Consider the following 20211-nt stretch of genomic DNA (forward strand, 5'->3'; position numbering starts at 1 on the left):
CATTTCTTACGCTCTCAACTGGAGCCGCAGCACTCGCGGAGGGAAAGAGAGAGCTCCTGACTTTGTGATTAACACCTAGCTCAGCCATACCGCGTGGCTCGCACCAGTCCCTGCCTCGTCCGGTTCCTTGCCCTCTTGAGCGCCGAGTTGCACGCTCGCAACCTCTACCAATTCCCTTTCTTCCTCTTTCCATTCCAGCACTGACACCCATCCATCCTCGTCATCCGTCAAAACGATCCAATCTCGAGACTCGTCCTCGAACTGGAACGGGAAGATTTCGACAGCATTCGCTTTACCACCCGAAGTTCGAGTTTCGAATCGATAGATCGCACCGTAACCCTCTGTCTCCTCCTGCGCAGTCGTGTCGTCGATTATTGATCCATCCGAGGCAATCTTCCACACCGAGACGAAACCTTTCTCGGCTGTGGTCTTCCCTCGAGTCGTTACGTACAGTCGTTTCCCATCGCGAGATATCCGTAGCGTATCTCCTCGGTACTGCTTCCTCACGTTGTGGAGAGACGACGGGATGACGGATAACCGCTGAGAGTGAGTAAGATAAGGTGCTCCGGCTTCGACGTTGTAGACGTCGAGGTACGAAGCTGTGTTTTCGAAATCGTCAATCGGCAAGTTCGAGGGCGAGCGAGAGAAGCTTCAAAGACTCACTGTGCTCGGTCACAACATATAGCTTCTTTCCATCACGACTCGGTACACTATGTCGTGGACCCTCGTGTCCTTTGTCACCGAAAGTTGTGACCTCTGCGAGTTCGTCGAGGGTGCCGTCCGCGTTAAAAGCGTATACGAATATTGAATCTCTCCCGCTGTCCAAAGTGTTCTCAGTATCTCGTGGGGATATCGAGGTCCCGAAAGAGAAAGGGCAGACTCACACGTGAGGGACGTAGGCTCTTCGTAAAACTGGATCAACGTCGATAGCGTGACTTCCATACCTCAAAGCGACCCTCGTTCTATCTGTCTTCGAATCCCAGAGTTCTTCTGCCCCTCCATCGAGATATATGACTTCTTGAAGCTGTTCGTCAATCGCTCCAGTTGAAGGAGATATCGAGAAGGTTTGAGCGACGGGTCCTCCAGCTTGATACAGACGAGAGGAATCGAGCTCGAGGGATGCAGCTACCTCAGAGGGAAGGACTGCTAGGTAGGAACCGGTCGAGGCTTCAAGAAGCTCCCAGCACGAATGAAAATCGAGAGACGAGTCAGCTCATTTTCGATATTTTTTCGAACAGTGCTGAGGAGTTTCAACTCACAGATTCCCACCGTGTTAATCTTCTCGATCCCGTCCCTGCCTTGGTCCAACACTCTCCAACTGCTCAAGGTAGGTGGTTGAGCCCAAGTCGTTGCGTAAACCCGATCTCTCTGTTCATTGAGCGCGAGGAATTGGTGAGGCCCTTCTGCTCGGTACTTGCGAACGATCTCGAGTGTCGGGGGTTGCGTGTAAGGAGAGAAAGCTAGGAGGTACAAGAAGACGGTGTTGAACGTTCCAGAGAGGAGGTAATGCAGGCGAGCGCAAGTCGAAGAGGAAGAGGACGTCGCGGCGAGTAGCGATGTTGCTGAAGTCGAAACTGCCTATCAATCAAGTTGCGGCGCATGGGTTAGCGAGAAGCCTCTGCCAGCGAGCAGGTGAGATGCTCACGAAGCCACTTGACAACATCTCTTCTAGGGCTTTCCACGGACTGGCAACAAAGCGGTGATTCGAATTTGAGTCGTAGGCGAGGTATGCTGTCGAGGGAAGGAAGTGTCGAGAAGGTGACGAGCTTGTTAAACTCTTATCCGTCCGAATCAGAGAAGAGGAGAAAGCGTTGCCGTCCAGCCGCGGTTGTTTCCGGTGGGGAAATCGATTTTCTTTCCCTCTCTCCTTTCTCCTCTTCTGCCTTTTTCCTCTACTACTCTGCCGTCGACAGAACTCTCGTACTTCATCGCATCCGTCCAGCTTAACCACCACGATGAAGGTCTCGTCTTCTTTGTTCGTCGCAGCCGCTCTCTTCTCCGCCTCTCTCGGTCAGTCTGCTTCAGTCGGTCTATTCGGGTTCGGAACGATCTAGCTGACTCGGACCTCATTCTACGCTGCGTGTAGCTCACAAGCATGAATCGAAAACTCCTGAACAGCAAGCCGTGCTCCAATCAATCGAAGAGAAGATGTTTGCCTGTGCTCCTATGATTGAAAAGTATCAGGCCATGCGAAAAGGTGCTGTAAGTCTATCTTTCTCGGTTCGATACTCTCCCTCGGAAGGAAGCGAGAGAGAACTGTTTAAGCTCATCTTTTCGATTTTCTTGTTCGTGCGAAACAGTCGCAAGAGTACCTCGCCAGCGGAGGATCGGCTGAGCAACAAGTAGCATTCCTCGATGGAGCATTCGAGACTGCCGAGAGCAAGGGAGAGACTCTCATGTCTTGTTCGCCCTTGAAGGAGGAAGCGAAAATGAGAAATCATACTTGCGTTCGTAAGTCTGCTTCCTCCTTTGGCGATCTTTTGAGAGCCTTGATCCGCTGACCGTCACTTGATGTCCTGTAGTTGCTCCCGAAGTCACGGAAGGACCTTACTACCACACAGAGGGGCACCCAATCCGCCAAAATATGGCCGAAGACCAACTTGGCTTGCTCTTCGTGCGTTGTTCTCCCTCGAGTCTCGCCTTTTAACAATCACTGACGAGAAAGATTGGGTTTAGCTTATGGATGTCGGCGTTATCGATGTCAACACCTGCAAGCCTTTGCCAGACGTTCTCGTCGATTTGTGGCACGCAAACACGACGGGACACTATGCCGGTCAGTTCCCCTTCGCCTCTCTTCTTCTCTCGTGACACTGACTCTGATGAATCTCGTCTTCCAGGTCACCCGGAACAAGAAGCTCATCTCAAGTGGGAAGGACCCGCTCACGAAGGACCTCGCAAGGGTTTACTTTCAAAGTACCCCCGAACGAATGACCACGAAACTTTCCTCCGTGGTGCTTGGCCCACCAACAAGAACGGACTATCGCAATTCACTTGTACGTTCTCCCGCCTCTCGTACTCCTCGACTTTCGTCAGATACTGAAATTCCTCCTTCCCGTTTGACCAGCTATCTTCCCCGGGTACTACACGGGTCGGGCAACTCACGTCCATATCCGTCTCCACACCGAATGGGGAACGCTCAAGAACGGTACCTTCCGCTCGAACCGTATGATCCACACTGGACAAATCTTCGTGCCCGACACCGTTAACGCTCAAATCGACAAGGTGAGTAGCTCCTCATCTCCCTGAAGTAGTATACTGACGAGCTATCTATCTCAGCTCCACCCTTACAACATCAACCCTATCGCGCACAAATGGGGTCGAACCCGAAACTGGGAAGACTCGCTTCAAATCTACCAAGATTCTCACGCGAACGGTCACAACCCGGAATTCGAGGTTTTGAAGCTCGGAGGAGTCATTCAACAAGGATTGATCGGATACATCACGATCGGAATCGATCCTACAGTCGAGCACGATATCAACGCTCCTTGGTCGCCCGTCCCTGCCAACGTCGCAAAGAGGATGCAAAAGACGGAACTATAAGATATGATGCGGTATTGGAAAGTGTCTGTTTTGGTCTTGCAATATCTCTCAAGTTACCCCTCGACATGGCAGCATCGAGACGTGAAGAAGAGAGAGAAAGGCTTCGAGTTCTTAATAATGACAACAGATTCTTCAGAGTGAGGGGGATACACATCAACTACCTAGTTTTGGTTCCTTCAACTTTCCGAATTCTCAAACCAAACCTTCGCCTTTTCGATCGCTTGCTTCATGACTCCCTCTCTTCTTCCCCAGCACACTCGCTCTTCGAGTTCTTTCCATCCGTGAGCAACCATTCTCGATCTTTCCTCCGATTCAGGCCAGTCCTTTGCGAGTGGCCCTGTCGAGTTGTCTTCGACCGGTAACGAAGGAATCGAAGGGAGGAGGAAAAGTTCGAAGTAATACTTGGCGGAAGAAACGAAAGAAGGAGAATTCGGATTGGAAGTTGGCGAGAGGATGTGAGGGGAAGGGTCCAACGCCGTGAGGAGGTGTGCAACATGTGTGGCTTGATCCGTCTTGAGACCACCTGTTACGTAAAAAAGAAGATAAATGAGCAGGATGTACAAAGGAGAATGCAGGCAAGAAGTCCGAGGGTCACCTTCTTCCCAGGCTTCTCGTAGAGCTGCCTCTTTACTCGTCTCGCCGCTTTCTACGCCACCTTTCGGGAAAACCCACTTATTCCTGTGTTTCCTGCTTGAGACGAGTGCGAAGGAAGGGGAGGAAGAAGAAGAAGTAGGTGGTACGACGAGGAGCGCAACGGCTACCGCACGGGATGAAGCCATATAGCTTCAGAGAGGGTCTTGGAAGGTATCAGTGTAGGAAGGACGAAGATTCGAGAGGAGAGAGCGATAGGGAGCGGAGAAAGAGATGAGGGAATAAAGTGGGCGAGGACTCGTTGGCGATTCGAGCGGGATTCGAGGGCAGTCGGTAGATGATCGATTGGAGGGCTTCGGATCGTCAGTTATCGCAAATAGAATGTAGGCGAGAGAGAGGAACCACTGATCAACAATTCGCGAATCTGCTGGAGCTTTCTCCTGTCTCCTCCTCCGTCATCAGAGATATGCCTCAGCTCACCCTGTCTAGCTACATCTCGGCTATCGACAGCGCCATCAAGACGAAGAACGGAGCCGCACTCGCTAAACTCTTTCCCCTCTTCAGTCGATCTCCTTCCTCCTCTTCTACGCTCCTTCTCGAGTTCTTAGAGCAGCAAAGCAGTAAGACAGGATTCCAACGGTCAGATCGTATCTTGGGACCTGTAAGCTCCACCCCTTATCGCCTATCCTTGACCTTGTGCATTGCTCATCCGATCATTCGGCCCTCTACAATGCGACAGCCCGGGACTACGCCGAATTATGCTGGACAATTCTCGCGAACACTCAAGCAAGATTGGGCCGAGATCGCAACCTGTCACGTCCACGCACTCGTCGCGCTCAATGTGAGTCCTTGAAACTTCTTTGATGTCCTGTTCCGAATCTCGCACAGCATTTGACGCATAGACTCTTCTCCCCATATACAGCCCTTGATCGAACATTCTACGAACGAGCCAGTCGTCCCGACGGAACCGATCTTTGCTTTCGAAAAGCAACACGAACTTGTCAAGTGAGTCGCTCGTCTGTGCGAGCTCAAAGTCTATACTCACTTTACCGTGTATATTGCAGTACGCTCTATCGACATCTCATCAACTCGAAGGACGCCAACACAGGCTGGTGCTTGGAGCTACTGTACCGAGTTTGCGAAGATTTACGGACAGTCGCTCAATTAGTACCTTTCTTCGTCGCTCCTCTCTCGCAGTCCCAGTACTAAACTGACCAGCCGATGCTGTATTGCTTAGGCGGATGCAAGACTCGTCGAACAGCAGCAGAAACCTGGAAAATTGGAAGAAGCAAGTCGTCTCTTGCAAAAATGCTTCAGCTGTTGTCTGAATGATCGGTTGGTCTTCCATCCTTCCTTCCCGAACACTTTCTTCGAGATGCTGATACCGCAGTCTCGAGATTTCAGGTCTGGAGAGTGGTCGACTTCACGTAAGATGGGAACTTATTACCTCGCAACCCTTCTGTTCAAAACTTACTTCAAGGTGAGGATTCTTTGACGCATCTTCTGGAGAAGCGGAGGCTTTGAGCTGACCAGCGATACTATACAGTTGAATTCGACCGCTTTGTGCAAGAACATCATCCGAGGAATCCATGCCGCCGAACTTCCAACTTTGGACAAATACCCCAGAGCGCACCAAACGGGATACAACTATTACATGGGTGTATTTGCTTTCCTACGAGAAGATTACAAGGATGCGGAAGCGAGATTTATCGATTGTCTCGAAGGAATTCATCGAAAAGCCAGCCGAAATATTTCGTGCGTTTCCGTTCAAATTCGTTTCCCTCTACACTCCTAGTTCACTCGGAACTGAACTCGCTCGGGCTCGACAGATTGATCCTCGACTACCTCATTCCCCTCCTCTTACTTCGAGGAGTTATCCCATCGCAAAAGCTCCTTCGACTCTCAAGTACCCATCGAACGTTGTACTCGCCATTCGTAACCGCGATCAAACGAGGAGACGTCAGAAGTTACGACTTGCAGCTAGAGCGCGTGGAAAAGCGTCTGATGGAAAGAGGTAGCTGGCTGGTCGTTGAACGAGCGAGGACGGCGTGCATCAGAGGACTACTGAAAAAGACGTGAGGATCTCTCCCTTTTCTCCTTGACGAGTCTGATCTCGCTGACATTAGAAAGAGAGTATTGTATAGCTGGATCCTAGAAGGGAAGCCGTCACGAGTTTCTATCGAGACCTTCAGAAAATACTACAACGCCGCTTTGCACGCAGGTCTCGCCCAAGATGATCCAGCTCGAAATATACAATACGATTCTGAGGAGATGGAATGTCTTTTGGCGAATTACATCAACAAGGTAAGCCGCCTTTCGCTTGTTTCTTCTTCTTCATCACCCTGCGAATCAACGGAGAGCTTACATCGTTTCCGTTTGGGGCTCAACAGGGTCTGATAAAAGGATACATCAGTCACGCACATCAGCTTGTAGTGTTGAGTAAAGAGAAGCCGTTCCCTTGGTAAGATTCCTTCTTACCGCGATTCTCCTCTCTCTCGAGCTGGAATCTCACGTAGCCCTCACGTGATTCTAGGTTCCCCGCTTACCGTACACTCACCCCTACCGCACAAAGAAGTCGAGACGAAAAGGAACTGCAAGAGCGAAACAAAGAATCGAATATTCCACCTCTTCCGACAGCTTCTTGATACGTTGTACTGTACCTCGCTAGCATCGTCGACCGACAGGATTACCTGCACTTGCAATTCTCAATCAGGAGGGATGTTTTTCGCAAAAAACCGAATCGTGACAAGAGAGCTACTTCACTCAAAGTGTCGAGCTCGCTTTCCGGACTGTGGAGTCGGTCGTCTGCGTTGGACCTCGACTCGTCCCGCTTGTTCAAGGTTTATCGAGCGTGTTTGAGGACTTTGCGGAAGAATGAACCGTGGAGCGAAGGAAGCGGAATTATAGCACAGAACCCAAGATTGCAAAGATTTGAGACCAAGATGAAAGAGAGAACAGCTTTTACGGAAAAGGGGTATAGTCAATCCTACTTATTATAAGAGCGTGAAGATAAGGCGTTTCACTTTTTCACTTCATTAACGAGCTTTCCGTCCTCACGGTTCTCAACCTCCTTGAGCGTCTGATCGTCCGTAAGCTTGACCCATTCGAGACCGAGCGCTAAGAGAAGCCCGATGACAGCGAGAACGGTACCAGTGATGGAGAGAACCCGCTGAGCAGAGTGCGAAGAAACTCATTAGCACTTTTGATGCTGCCGAACGAGCAGAAGCAGAAAACTAAGACTCACCTGAGTTTCTCCATGGGCACGAGAGATGGCCTCTCGAACAGGAGTTCCCGGTGCGTAAGTCTTGAGGAGCCCGAGAGGGTTCGAATAAGCTCGAGCGGCGAGAGCTGGGTCGGGGATGTAACGGTTGAGCTTTTCGGGGACGAGGTTGGTCCAGATTCCTCCTCCAATCGCACTTCCGACACCTTGAGAAAGGTAGAAGATCGTCAAGTAGGCCGCGGTGATGGCACCGAGATCTGTTCGAGGGGGGAAACAGAGCACTCATGAGTGGGTGAAAGATCAGTCGGTTGAGAAAGACGATGACTCACGTTCGTGCTTGGTGACGGATTGAATCGACGCTTGGAGAGGGAAACTGATCGCTCCGACTCCGAGACCTCGTACAACTTGAACCGCCGCGAGGTCACCTTGGGTCGCTCCAGCTCCTCGGTATCGAATCATCAAACCGAAAGCGAGGATCTCGACGCAGAATCCGAAGATGATGATGGGCTTGAGGTATCGGATGTATCTTGCGGCGATTCCGGAGCAGGCTGCCATCAAGGTCGAGACGAAACCGGCAAGCGAAGTGATACGAGTGGCGGACAGAGTCGTTTGATCGGCCGCTACGAGAACGTACGTGTAGCTATTCAGGTAAATTGACGAGACAGATCAGTTCTTGCCGTCGGGAGCAAAACAAGAAAACGATAGACCCTGCCTCGAGAGGAGGGGGGAAGGGGAGAGAGGGCTCACAAGTAGGAACCGATGACACCTCCTGACGCCGGGTGAATGATGGCAATGAGGAAACAGATAATGACGGTACGGTTCGTCAGGAGGCTGAAAGGAATGAGAGGGTGTCGAGCGCCGAAACGTTCCCAAATTCCGAAGGCGATGACCGATACACCTCCGCAGACGAGGAGTGCGATGCAGTGTCCGTCAGACCAGTGAGATCCCCTTCCGTTCGCGATGGTGACCGTGACGAGGATCATTCCGAAACCGGCGACGAAGAACAACAAGCCGAGGAGATCGAGCTGCCAAAATACTGATTGTGTTTTCTGCCATAGAGTGCGATTCGAGCGTGATTGTTTCGGTGTGAGAGCTGCTTTGACTTTTTCTCCAACCTGAGGAGCCGATAGAAACAACGTCAGCCACTGATGAAATGAAGCCGACAGTGCGATTCATGAAAGCGCACGGAACGATGAGAAGATCCTTCGACGTCGGTTTCTTTCCTCGACTTGCGCATTCCGATGCCGAGAGTGAGCATGACTGGAATCGTGAGAATCGGCGACATGATGGCGAACATTCCTGAGCGTAGAAAGACAAAGGTTAGCGCTTGAGGTTTCGAGCGCCGGGACAGAGGCGGACACGAACCCATTCCCCATCTCCATCGATTCGCATGCTCCTGAGTCGCTCCGAGGATCGCTTGAGTGACGTTACCACTGATCCAGACGTTGATGACCTACAAGGCGGAGCGAGAATGAGAGGTAATACGAGCGATCAGGGTCAGTATTAGGAAAAGACGGAGGAGGAAGAGTGAGAGACCTTACTCCGGGAATGGAAGGGAAGATGGACCAGAAGAGACGGTTGCGAAGAGAAGAAATATCGGCAATGATGATGTTTTGGAGAAGGAAGAGACCAGTGATACCTGCAACAGAATTTCGATGAGTGAGTAGCTCGCTCTGAAGATAGGCAGGGCGACTTACCGAGAATGTAGATACTGTTTCCGACGGCGTAGGCGTAAATGTTTGGTGAGGCGGCCGTGATTGCACGACCTACTGCGTAGAGCACGACACAGAGGGCGTATCCTTGCAGACGACCAAAGTAATCGGAGATTTTGGCGATTCTACGCATCAAACAGGACGAGATTGTCAGTTGTAGCCCGGATTCGAGAGAGCGTAGTCGGTGGTCAAGGCTTACGGCGGTTGCGAGACAGCCTGCGAGTGGAGAGAAGGTGGGTCAGTGACAGTCAAGCTATGGACTGATAAAACAACAACGAGCTACGAACCTGGAATACACTTCTGATGGAAGAAATCGTTGTGAGAGTCGAATGAGCGTTGAAAGAGACCGACGTCGCCGCACTCAGGTAAGAGCTCGTCGTGTACTGATCTACATTGTAGGAAGTGATGCCGTAGAGAGGAGGTGTAGGGAGGAAGGAGATGAACGAGGAAGCGAGTCAGTAAATCGGGAGAGCAGAGGGGGGAGAAAAAGATGAGGCGGGGGAGAAAAAGGGGAAAGGGAATGGTGGCTCACCGAGCGAGAGAATGTACGCAAGAATGGTGAAAGATCCATAGAGGGCGATACGGTACTTGGTATCGATTCGTTCGCGAAAGCGCTCGATCTGAACGACTCCTTTACTTTTCTCCTCGACGATGACGGAGGGTTCCGGAGTCAGTTCATCCTCGTGATGCTTCTCGATATCGTTCTGGGAAGAGAGTGTCGTGCGATCGGAGGAAGTCGCCATCTTGAAGGACTCAAAGTCGATGAAGGAAGTGGTGAAAGATGAGGTGTCGACGGGAAAGAAAGATCGATTATCACAATCTGATGGGAAAAGAGGGTGGAAAAGATCAGCATACACTCACTCGAGAACAGAGAGTTGCCGGATTCGTGCCGCGCATCGGGCCAAGGGGGAAAACCTTTCGCAAATTTCCGAGCTAAAGTGCGGAGTGCGAGCTCTTTGATTTTCGCGAGTTTTCCTTCGGCTCACTGCGACAGTCCTTCACGAGCGAGAGCTCTTGTACAGTACCTTGAACGAACCCGTAAAGGCGTTGAGGTATCTATACTGTTCCGGTAGTTGAGGCAAAGGCAAAGGAGCGGGAACAGGCAGAATTCGAACCTTCTTCGTTCGCTTTCATATCTCGCTCGGTTTCTCGCTCCCTTCTTGCAGGACCAAAACTGCAGCCTTTTCCCACTTTCCCTCCTTGCGATGAGATGTCTCGGCAGCATTCGAGCCATCTTATCCGCACACGCGAGAGATTCCCTTCGCTTCTTGCGCTCGCCGCTGGAATCACTGTAATCTTTTGCAGCCAGCGATTGATCCGAGAGAGATGCCATGCGAGCGTCGTGAAAGTCGAAGGTCTTGGCTCTGAAGACTGTCCTGAGCTTGTCCTCGGAAGTAAGTACTGTACTGTGATTGTCGAGATTTGATTGTCGAGATTTTCTCTCTGTTTCTGTCTCAGAGGTCGTGGTGGGACGAGCAGATCCAGAACCCGCGCGTTTGGATTAGCGGCGAAACAAATAGTGGGCAGAGGCGTGGGCCGCGGAGAGAGGGAAAGCGGAAGTCGAGTCAGGACTGAGATGCTACTTCAGAAGCGACAGACACAAACCGGCGGGATCTTGATCTGGAAGAATCCAGCACTACGGCAACACTCGAATACCTTCAGTTCCCAACTAAGTAGCCTGGAAACGTGAAGAGACGATTCGTTCAGAGCGCCGGGGCAGGAAGTCAGCGAGAGGTCGAGATTCTCGTGTATGTTTTCCGAGACCCTGCTTGGAAGGACGCTTGTGTAGGTCAGTACGAACACAAATGCAAGAAGCAACTTTGAACAGTGAACGGACCCGCATCTGCGTTATGAAGAGTCATCTCGTCGTTCTGGCACAATTTCGCTCCAAATTTTCACGAGTATCCGGTGGAGAAACACTTCTGCCGTCGACATAAGTGTCTGGGGGTTTCGCGAGTAAAGCGAGGTCAATTCCGATGGTCGTTAGTCGATAGTCAGGCGTGAAATGAGAGGTTCGCGAGGGTCGGACAGAATTTAGCGAGAAGAGGAGGACGGATCATCGATTCTACTTGACCTACGCCCGTCAGTCTCCATCGCAGTGTGAACAAGCTCCAACCTGACCTCTGATATTGCCCGCGGATCGCACCGCGCGAGTTGAAGGACAGAGTCGGATCGTTGTTCGGAGAAGTCGTAACAGGATCATTGCTGTCTGGCCATCGAATAACGAGTGATAGGATTCGAGTCAAGCTTGCTCCAGTTTGCGCAGGTCGTTCAGCCGAGAGGGGTCGAGTGAGAAAGAAGGAAAGAGATCAAGAATTCTCTCGTTCCCTTCCACTACTTCTCTGAGCTGGCTTTCTCGACAGCCATGCCTGGGATCAAAGTTTCACCGGCCAAACCGAACACTTCGCCAGTCAAAAGCCCGAAGAACAAGGGCAAAGGAAGAGCTTCTTCTTCACCCTCAAAATCTCTCCCCGGACAAGCATCAACGCAGGAGGAAACAGAAGACGAGGACAATGAGTTGTTGAGTCTGGCAAATCAGATCGCAGAGAATGCTCACCTCTTGACGAGGGGAAGAGGGGACGGAACGCTCGAGGAAAGGGCGAGGCAAGTTGTCAAACGCAGCTTCGATCGCGGTAAGTGTACCGACTTGATGAGTACTCTGAGATACGCTTGCTGATCGACCGAGTCGGATCCTTCCAACAGCCCTCGAATCCGAATCTGCATCATTTCCTCACCTTTCCGCTCTCCTCGCTTCCCTCACTCCTTCATCTGGCCCCACCACTCGTTCCGCCGCTCGAGCTGCACCTCAAGAACTACCAGAACCCGAGTTCACCCTTTCTGCAACCCCGATACCAGAATTGACGATCGATGGCGGGATGGACGCTGAAATGATTTGGGAACAGATGGAGTTGCGAGGACAAACTGTGGACCGAATGCTCGACGAGATGTTTGGTCAGGAAGAAGACCCCGAAGAAGATGATGATGATCTCGAAGGAATGTTCGATGGAGAAGATGGGGACGAAAGAGAGTCCGAAGAGTCGGAAGATGAAGAAATGGAAGGATTCGCAATGAATGATGATGCCGAGGAAAGCGCAGAGGAAGGAGGAGAAGAGGAGGAGTCGGGAGGTGAGGAGGCAGCGGCGGAGTACTACCGACGGTTGGGAGAAGGGAAAGAGGAAGGTCTAGACAGCGAAGATCCGGCTTTCGCTTTCGAGGACGAAGAGCAAGAGGAGGGACAAGACGACGCTCTTACCGACGGACAGAAGGGGCTCAGCCTCGACAACTTCGATGGAGAGGGTCAAGGCAAACGGTCACGGCCGAGCAAACGGTGAATCTTTTCGCTCTTACCTTGCTCGAATCGAGGTCGTGATGACTGACTTTGTTCCTTCTCGAATGTTAGCGCGCCCGGACCCCCCTCGGCTGTAGATGACGACTTCTTCTCGCTTCACGACTTCCACACCGCTGCGGATGAAGGTGAATTTGAGATGGCGAAAATGCTCAAAGGAGAGAACGACGACGATTCAGACGACGAATTCGAAGATGGAGGCGAAGGCGGAATCGATCTGTTTGCTCCTATAGGAGGCCTTGGAGAGGATGACGAGGACGACGAGGATGAAGAGGAAGGTGATCTGGACGCTGGAGGTAAGTTTATCGTTGATTTCGCAGCTTCGCCCGGTAATTGCCGCTTGCTCACTTTGCTTCCGATCTTCGAGTGTTACAGGTGTCATGTACAAGGACTTTTTCGATCCTCCTCCTCGACCTATCAAAAAATCGAGACCCACACCTTCGAAATCCGCCAAACCTGCTCCTTCGGCCGAACCGTCCTCCTCGGCAACGACGACAGCGACAGAGAAGCCGACAAAGAGGGGCGTACGATTCTCCGAGTCTGTCAAAGTCAAGACAATTCCTTCACGACACGACATCAAGATGGCGCTCAAGAAGGGAAAAGGGAAATCTATGACTGAGGAGGAACTCGAGGAGGAAGTCACAAAGGAGCTCGTGGCCGCTGAGAGTAGCGACGGTAGTGATGGAGAAGAAGACGTCGAGATGTCTGCGTTCGATGACGAGGATGAGGATCTCGATGGATTCGACAACGAGGAGATGCAGACAGAATTCGAAGGAGACGAAGGTAGTGAGGAAGGTAGCGAGGTCGATGAGGGTCAGGAAGCGATCGAGCGATTCAAATCCGAGCTCTTCGATGATGAAGATGAAGAACGGGAAGACTCGAAAAGTAAGTCTTCTTTCTCCTTTCTGTCGCAAGTTCCACAATCGAGTCGCTAATCGATATCGATTGACTTTTGTCGCCCTTTCCAGCCAAAAATTTGTCCAAGTATGAACGTCGTCTCCTCGCTCTCTCTGATCAAATCGCCACCCTCGAACAACAAAACGTCGGACCGAAAGATTGGGCGACATTGGGAGAAGCTCAGAGTCGAGATCGACCTGCCAACTCGCTACTCGACGAAGATCTAGAGTTCGAACGAATGGGCAAATCGGCACCGGTTGTCACGGAAGAAACGACCCAGGGCATTGAAGATTTGATCAAGCAAAGGATCCTTGACGTGAGTTTTGTTGTGTGTATTCCGTTGATAATGGAGCTGACGGCTCGGTCTACATTTCGATAGAATAACTTTGACGACGTAGAACGCAGGCGTGCTGTCGATCCGAACGCGTTCCTTCCCTCTCGTTACCTCGAACTTCAAGACACTCAATCTCAGAAATCTCTCGCCGAAATCTATGCCGAAGACTACGAGAAGTCGCGTGACAAGGAAGAAGGTCGCAAGGTCACGAACGAGTTGGACAAGGACCTCGAGAAGAAGCATCAGGAGATTGAAGACCTCTTTGAGGAATTGGCGGGCAAACTCGACGCGTTGTCGAATGCCCGGTTTACCCCGAAAGCTGTATGTCGTCTCGATGCTTTCCCGCCACGTCTTGTCGGATCTGTAAACTGACGAGTATTCATCTCAGCCCAAGGCAACGATCGAAACCGTTTCGAATCTCCCCTCCATCTCGATGGAATCCGCTCTTCCTACTACCAATTCGGCTTCAACACTTCTCGCACCCGAAGAGGTCTACACCGCTGCGAAACAGCTCACGGCATCGGACAAATCGACGCTCACTCCCGCTCAGAAGAAGGCCCTAAGACAGAAAGAGCGAACAGAACGCAAATCAGTTCACGAAAAGGTCGAGAGGATCAAAGATTCGAAACTCAAGAAGCGTGGAATCAAGGGAGAGAAGGAGCGTGCAAGAGAACAACTCGTCGGAACGAAGGGAGTGACCGTCATTGGCAAAGGGGGCAAAGAGGAGAAACCGACAAGCAAGAAGCGAAAGAGAGGGGATTTGGACGACGGCAAGGGAGCTCATACAAGTATCGGGCTCAAGCTATAGATTCCGTGGTCTCGTTTGTCGTTCTCGCCCGCAATTGCATCATCACATCTCTTTTCCTCTTCTTCGAGTTTGCATTGTCTCTTTCTCATCTGGATGGAATCACATCTTCACCTTGAAGACGATACATGCTGCAAGAAGTTCGTTACTTTGACCCTCTCGAACAGGTCTTTCACCGTTGAAAACGATTCGACGGGTTTTCACATTGACAGCTCAATCTCCGGCACAATCCTACAGCATAACGGACGTCCTGCTGCACACTCGTACCTCACGCGAATGCCTACCTCTATCCTTGACACCGAGTACCGTTTGCGGAGAAGAAAACTGTGCGAAAGAATGTCGATTGAAAAAGTCGAAAGTCGGGTCGTAACGAGAACGAGGCGTCGGCCGAAAGTGCTCCTTACGGATAAGTGTTGGTCCGGAAAGGCTTGAACTGGATAGGTCGAGTCGGGTCGAGTGCTGGATTTCGGCGACTTATCGAAGGAAATGGTGTCGAGGAGTAAGCCTTACCCTATCGTAACAACTCAGATCCGTCTCTATCTCTGGCACATTGCTTGTCCTACGCCGTTGACTGACTTTCCTCCCTGATCCGCCGTGGGATCCACAACCCTCCTCGTTCACCGAAGTCTGTCCTCCCCTTTGCCAACGTTTCCGCCCATCCCTCGCCCTTTTACGCTAGACTAACCCTCTCTGTCCCAACTAAGTAGTCCCGCGTCTGAGTCCAAACCCGTGTCGAGTCGAGGTAAGGCGGAAATCTGAGCAGGCTTGGAGATGAGAGAGTCGGGAAGGAGACATCTGCTTGGCGGCTTAGCGAAGCTCGAACATCGCTGGTGTACTGTATTTGAGGAATGTGAGAGCGTCGAGCGTGAGCGAGAGAAAGAGAGAGAGAGAGATGCGAAAAACAGCAAGTCTTCAATTTTTCAAGCGAATCGCCCTTGCCTCCTCTTCTCCTTGTTCGAGGTCGTTTCTTCGCAGCCAAGATGGGGTATGTTAACTCGCAGACTGAACCAATGCTGCACGAGCCGCAGCGCTGACCTCTCTTGACCCCCGTTCTCTCTCGCTGTTTTTTCCCTCACTCTCCAATCTCGATCTCACCCTGCCTCGACTGCCCACCTACGCCCGATCTTGAATGGATGATGATATATAAAGATTCGCACACAACAAGTACGTACTCTCATTCGTGTCTCGTGAGGTTGGACAAGTTGATGTTAACCTGTCTCTTTCTTCTTGTTCTGTACCACAGCGTTCTCCACAGGAACCACTTCCGCAAGGACTGGCAATCCCGTGTGAAGACCTGGTTCGATCAACCCGGCAAGAAGCACTCGCGCCGCCTTCACCGACAGGCAAAGGCCGTCAAGGCAGGACTCCGTCCCACTGAGCTCCTCCGCCCCGCCGTTCGATGCCCTACCCAACGCTACAACATGAAGCTCCGTGCCGGTCGTGGATTCACCAAGCAAGAGCTCAAGGCTGCCGGTATCCGTCGCAAGGAGGCCCTCTCTCTCGGTGTCCCCGTCGACCACCGTCGCCGCAACGCTTCCGAGGAAGGTCTCAAACTCAACGTTGAGCGCCTCGAGGCTTACAAGGCCCGTCTCGTTGTCTTCCCCAAGAAGGCTGGCAAGGTCAAGAAGGGAGATACCGAGGTGAGTTTTACGATTTCTCTCCATTCTTGTACTTCGAAGGAATGTTACTTACGAGTGTTTTACCGTTCTCTCTCGCTCTCTCTACCAACCACTCTCGTCACCCTCTACTCGTCCTTGTTCGCCAATTCCATCTCATTCATTCGCTGATCATCCTCGACCGATTTTCGAAATCACCTTCGATTCGTTATATCCTTCCTTCCCTCAACTCAGGGTGCCGACAAGTCGACCGAACGTGTCTCCAAGGTCTCCGCTGCTTTCCCCATCCCCGCCGGTATCGTCAACGAAGAACCTCGCGAAATCACCTCCGAGGAGAAGGACTTCTCTGCTTTCCGTGCTCTCCGTGTCGCTCGTTCCAACGCTCGTCTCGTCGGTGTCCGCGCCGAGAGGAAGAGGAAGGCCGAGGAGGAGGAGGCTGCCAAGAAGAAGGTGAGTCTGATCTCAGGACAATCTTGATTTTGTTCGTCTGAACTAACGTTCTCATTGCTGCTCTCGCGACAGTAAACGGTGTGATTCGCTCTCTCCCGTTTTGGTTTCCCCTTTGTGTTGCATACTACCCTCTCTACCAAACTTCCCCTTTGCAACTTTTGAATTTGTTGACAATGGGGCAAAATTTCTCGAAAATCAATCCGCTCCCGGACTGGGTCTGCGTCTAGGGAAGTTCCGAGAGCGGTCTCTATATGTCGCATGTTGGGCTTCTGTCGAACCTTGGTGGAGCCTGTCATTACTCGAGGTGATAGATGATCGCCCAAGGCGCTGAGGCTTATCTTTCTCTTTATTCGCCGACAATGTCACGGACAGACCTCGAAACGCCTGCGACGCTCACGACTGCATTAGGAGATACGGCATGCCTCACCTACGATCGACTCGATCCTGCTGCCATCGAAGCGAGCGTGAGAAGTTCTCAGAGTGGAGCGGTTGTTTCATTTGTCCGTCTCTTCTTCGCTCGCTCATTCTATTCGACTGTTCGCTGATAGAGTACTCGCTTGATGTATAGGTAGGCTACACCAGGGACAACTTTCAAGGTACGACGATCAGTTGTCGATTTACCAGCGACAATATCTCATTCAACACTCTTGTTACAGGTCGACAAGTAACACACCTAGTCTACGAGTCATACGTATCTCTAGCCCTCAAGACGATGGGACAGATTCTCGAAGAAGCTCGAAATCTTCCTCCTCCTCCACCTCTCGAAGGCTCTGCTCACCACTGCTGCCCACCACCTGCTCTCGCGACTCCATCTGACGACTCGACTGGAATTCCGACATCGACTTCATCGCAGGCCGTCGAAACACCCAGGATCGAAGTGAATCGGATTCACGTCGCTCACTTGCTCGGTCCTTCGCCTCCCCTCACGCCTTCGATCGTTATCACTGTCGCATCGCCTCATCGTCGGGAGGCTTTCTGGTTGACGGAGTGGCTGTTGGAAAGAGTGAAAGAAAGAGTGCAAGTCTGGAAAAGAGAATATTACGCTCCGGAATCGTCGACAACGACGACGCTCTTCGTGGGAAGAGATGGAGATGGTCCCGACGGGCGAGGCGGAAGAGGGATCGCCGTACAAAATCAGTCCGCGACGAGAGACTCGGGACGGGATGGAGAAGGGGGAAGCAGATGGAAAGAAAACTTCAAACCCGTACGAACAGTGGGAATCTAAGTTTGCTCTGACTCAAGTACCGGACAGTTTCCAGGCTGATAATACGAGAAGGAGTCAGGCAGTAATAGTCGGCTATCTCGTCCTCAATGATGTGGTCGGATGAGAACAGCTCTTCGCAAAGAGTACGAATGCACGGGCGGTTCTTTGTACTTGCTCGCAACGATATCATTCGATCATTGAACGCTGCTTACGATGCTTGACGGCTGTCTACTCTGCGAGTTGCTGGCAACAGAGTCGTCCGGTTCGAGCAGATGCGCATCAAATTTGAGCGACGTCTCGATTAATTGCCTTCAACGTTTGAGCTCGTGCTATCTCCTCGACAACGAGTGTTCATGAGCTGTGAGAGCTAACGTCACGCGCGAGAGAGAGTAGAGCAACGAAAGACGGATGTGCGCGCGGTTGGAGTCGGAGTTTGGTCTGAGCTCAAACTCTTGGTCTCGGCTGTTTTCTCCCCCTGACTTTCCTGCCGCGCTCCACTTGATCTACGTGAGTACAGAACGTCCGGATATCGCGTCCTACAGAGATACAGTCGTTTATCACGAAAAAACGAAACGACCAGCCACCTCTACACGGAAATGCTGTCACATTTCTCTCCTTTTCTCTCCCTCCCTCTCTCTTCATCTCACTTCGCCTTACTCTTCCGTCAGTCGCTAAGCGGGCAAGGATGCCTTCGACTACTCGATCTTCGACCTCAGCGATCCGCTTCCCGTCTTCGAAACAGGCCATCGCTCCGACATCGAAATCCAACTCATCGTCGACCTCGAAACCCGATGCCATCACTCTGCTCTTTCGACGCGAGGTTCAGTCACTCCTTTCGACTCCTCCGGCCCTTCCTTCCCACATCCCCGCAAATACTCCCGTCGAAGTCGTAGCTTGCGTCGAACGCCTCTCGTTGTCAGGGATTCAACAGAGCGTTCAACTGTGTCAAGCCGGGGACGAAACTTGGGTCACGAGGACGGAAGGAGCGAGGCAATATTTTCCGCGAGCGGGCAGGGTTCAGAAACGATTGCGAGGGAACGACGAGGATGTGGAGGAGGAGGAACGAGGCGGGGTAGAACAGACGCGGGAACGCGTCGAGGAGGATGGAACGGACGGGGTCACAGTTCGAAGGAAGAAATCAAGAAAAAGTCACTCTCGTCCGAACGAAACTCCTCCCAATCCGACATCCTCCTCTTCCTCTTCTTCATCCTCTCGTCGTCGTCGAAGTCCTGCCGCTCCTCAAAAGAAGAAGAGACACGGGAACCGCCACGAAACCGACCGAGAGGCGGAAGAAGACGAAGATTTCGACGACGGAGCTTCGACCGAAACTGAACATTCTCACCTCACACGCACTCGAGGATCTCGTAGGACTGGTTTACTTACCTCGATTGGGGAAGAAGAAGGGGCAGGAGGAGGTGGAGGAACGGAATCGGTTCAGTTGGGAAGAGGACATCGAAGATGCGCTGGAAGGAATGGGACTCCTCAAGCAAGGCCTTCGGCTTCCGACGACACCGAACCACACGTCAAGAATGAAGAAGTCGACGATTTGGCGAGTCTCTGCGGAAGAGTCGGAGGTCTCGAGTTTAGAAGCACGGTTGATCCGGGTGAGTGATCCGTCAAAGTCGAATTCTGCGAAACCTGATCCGTCACTGATCTCGCTCGTGATATGTACTGTACGACAGAATCCGAATTTGAACGATCACCTGTCCCAGTTCCCGTCGCTTCAAGCTCGAACGTCACCAAGGGCAAAGGTCGAGCATGAGTCAGCTTTGATTCGAGTTGAAACACATTTTCACGATTTTTTACGTTTTCTCCAATATCTGTATCTCGGTTCTTTTCCTTGCTTTACTTCCTGTGCTGTACTGTAGTTGCTTGTCTTCTTCTTCTCGAGACATGCTTGCCCCCTATCTTTCGAGACCTAGAGTCCCTTCGTGAGAAATGTCCTCCTCAAGGAAGGGGACAGTTGTCAAGGTTTGCACGCAGAACGACGGAGAAGAACACGCTTAACCCCTTACGGAACGTAGTGCGAAACCTTAGTCGAAAGTTTTTCCGCTTGTTCAAAAACCACATCTTCTCACACCAGATTTCGAGACGAACAGATCGACAAATCGCTCAATCGCTTCCGAAAGCAGTGCCGCGCAAAGCACCTGGGGAGAGAGCTCTCAACGCTCACCTATCAGTATCCTCTCCATCTCTCCCTTCCTCCGTACTCGGCCCTTCTCATCGTTTAGATCCAGCTCTCTCTCTCTCCTGCAGCTTCATCACCTCTCGAAGCGGTTCCGTTCGGACGTCCCTCCGCCGACTCGCCTACGCTACCATACATTCACTAGCTCGACTTTCGTCTTCTACCTGTACCTGTCAAGGCTTCCCGAGCCAGGGAAACGCGCGAGGTGAGTTCTTGTTTTCATCTCATCCCCACTCGCGCGCTGACTCGTTGGGAGAATCCTCGCGCAAGGTAGCAAGCTGGGTTTCGACCATCCTACATCCCTCGTTATC

The 20211-nt window shown here is 51.8% G+C and overlaps 9 protein-coding genes across 9 annotated transcripts; 6 read left to right on the forward strand and 3 right to left on the reverse strand.

Annotated features, from left to right (window-relative positions):
* Positions 1-75: 75 nt before the first annotated feature.
* JCM6883_005162 (lactonase family protein) lies at positions 76-1663 on the reverse strand (the record flags this gene model as incomplete). The annotated part of the gene is made up of 5 exons (XM_076630284.1): positions 76-599; positions 664-818; positions 885-1167; positions 1260-1578; positions 1646-1663. 5 exons carry the CDS (start codon positions 1661-1663, stop codon positions 76-78), a joined length of 1299 nt encoding a protein of 432 aa, XP_076489676.1.
* Positions 1664-1955: 292 nt separating this feature from the next.
* Positions 1956-3540, forward strand: JCM6883_005163 (intradiol ring-cleavage dioxygenase; the record flags this gene model as incomplete). The annotated part of the gene is made up of 8 exons (XM_076630285.1): positions 1956-2010; positions 2087-2202; positions 2301-2451; positions 2523-2614; positions 2677-2773; positions 2838-2993; positions 3065-3222; positions 3277-3540. The coding sequence occupies 8 exons, from the start codon at positions 1956-1958 to the stop codon at positions 3538-3540; spliced, it is 1089 nt and encodes a 362-aa protein (XP_076489677.1).
* Positions 3541-3716: 176 nt separating this feature from the next.
* DDP1 (polyphosphatase DDP1) lies at positions 3717-4319 on the reverse strand (the record flags this gene model as incomplete). Its single annotated transcript, XM_076630286.1, has 2 exons — positions 3717-4063; positions 4136-4319. The coding sequence occupies 2 exons, from the start codon at positions 4317-4319 to the stop codon at positions 3717-3719; spliced, it is 531 nt and encodes a 176-aa protein (XP_076489678.1).
* A 278-nt stretch (positions 4320-4597) lies between these two features.
* On the forward strand, positions 4598-6776 carry JCM6883_005165 (uncharacterized protein; the record flags this gene model as incomplete). Its single annotated transcript, XM_076630287.1, has 11 exons — positions 4598-4792; positions 4871-4972; positions 5054-5136; positions 5196-5298; positions 5369-5466; positions 5536-5611; positions 5678-5886; positions 5961-6206; positions 6276-6435; positions 6522-6592; positions 6665-6776. 11 exons carry the CDS (start codon positions 4598-4600, stop codon positions 6774-6776), a joined length of 1455 nt encoding a protein of 484 aa, XP_076489679.1.
* Positions 6777-7150: 374 nt separating this feature from the next.
* Positions 7151-9806, reverse strand: JCM6883_005166 (uncharacterized protein; the record flags this gene model as incomplete). Its single annotated transcript, XM_076630288.1, has 11 exons — positions 7151-7300; positions 7376-7608; positions 7681-7991; positions 8099-8466; positions 8538-8650; positions 8717-8804; positions 8893-8990; positions 9049-9188; positions 9263-9279; positions 9351-9451; positions 9596-9806. The coding sequence occupies 11 exons, from the start codon at positions 9804-9806 to the stop codon at positions 7151-7153; spliced, it is 1830 nt and encodes a 609-aa protein (XP_076489680.1).
* Positions 9807-11428: 1622 nt separating this feature from the next.
* Positions 11429-14448, forward strand: MPP10 (rRNA-processing protein MPP10; the record flags this gene model as incomplete). Its single annotated transcript, XM_076630289.1, has 7 exons — positions 11429-11696; positions 11767-12391; positions 12464-12705; positions 12785-13294; positions 13378-13622; positions 13686-13961; positions 14029-14448. 7 exons carry the CDS (start codon positions 11429-11431, stop codon positions 14446-14448), a joined length of 2586 nt encoding a protein of 861 aa, XP_076489681.1.
* A 1130-nt stretch (positions 14449-15578) lies between these two features.
* On the forward strand, positions 15579-16586 carry JCM6883_005168 (60S ribosomal protein L13; the record flags this gene model as incomplete). The annotated part of the gene is made up of 3 exons (XM_076630290.1): positions 15579-16085; positions 16296-16511; positions 16584-16586. 3 exons carry the CDS (start codon positions 15579-15581, stop codon positions 16584-16586), a joined length of 726 nt encoding a protein of 241 aa, XP_076489682.1.
* A 284-nt stretch (positions 16587-16870) lies between these two features.
* On the forward strand, positions 16871-17736 carry JCM6883_005169 (molybdopterin synthase catalytic subunit; the record flags this gene model as incomplete). The annotated part of the gene is made up of 3 exons (XM_076630291.1): positions 16871-17011; positions 17080-17107; positions 17168-17736. The coding sequence occupies 3 exons, from the start codon at positions 16871-16873 to the stop codon at positions 17734-17736; spliced, it is 738 nt and encodes a 245-aa protein (XP_076489683.1).
* Positions 17737-18400: 664 nt separating this feature from the next.
* WHI5 (transcriptional repressor WHI5) lies at positions 18401-19477 on the forward strand (the record flags this gene model as incomplete). Its single annotated transcript, XM_076630292.1, has 2 exons — positions 18401-19319; positions 19398-19477. The coding sequence occupies 2 exons, from the start codon at positions 18401-18403 to the stop codon at positions 19475-19477; spliced, it is 999 nt and encodes a 332-aa protein (XP_076489684.1).
* Positions 19478-20211: the final 734 nt, after the last annotated feature.

The sequence above is a fragment of the Sporobolomyces salmoneus genome (assembly GCF_050403485.1).
Source record: "Sporobolomyces salmoneus JCM6883 DNA, S_salmoneus_JCM6883_v1_ctg9, whole genome shotgun sequence".
Lineage (NCBI taxonomy): Eukaryota > Fungi > Basidiomycota > Microbotryomycetes > Sporidiobolales > Sporidiobolaceae > Sporobolomyces > Sporobolomyces salmoneus.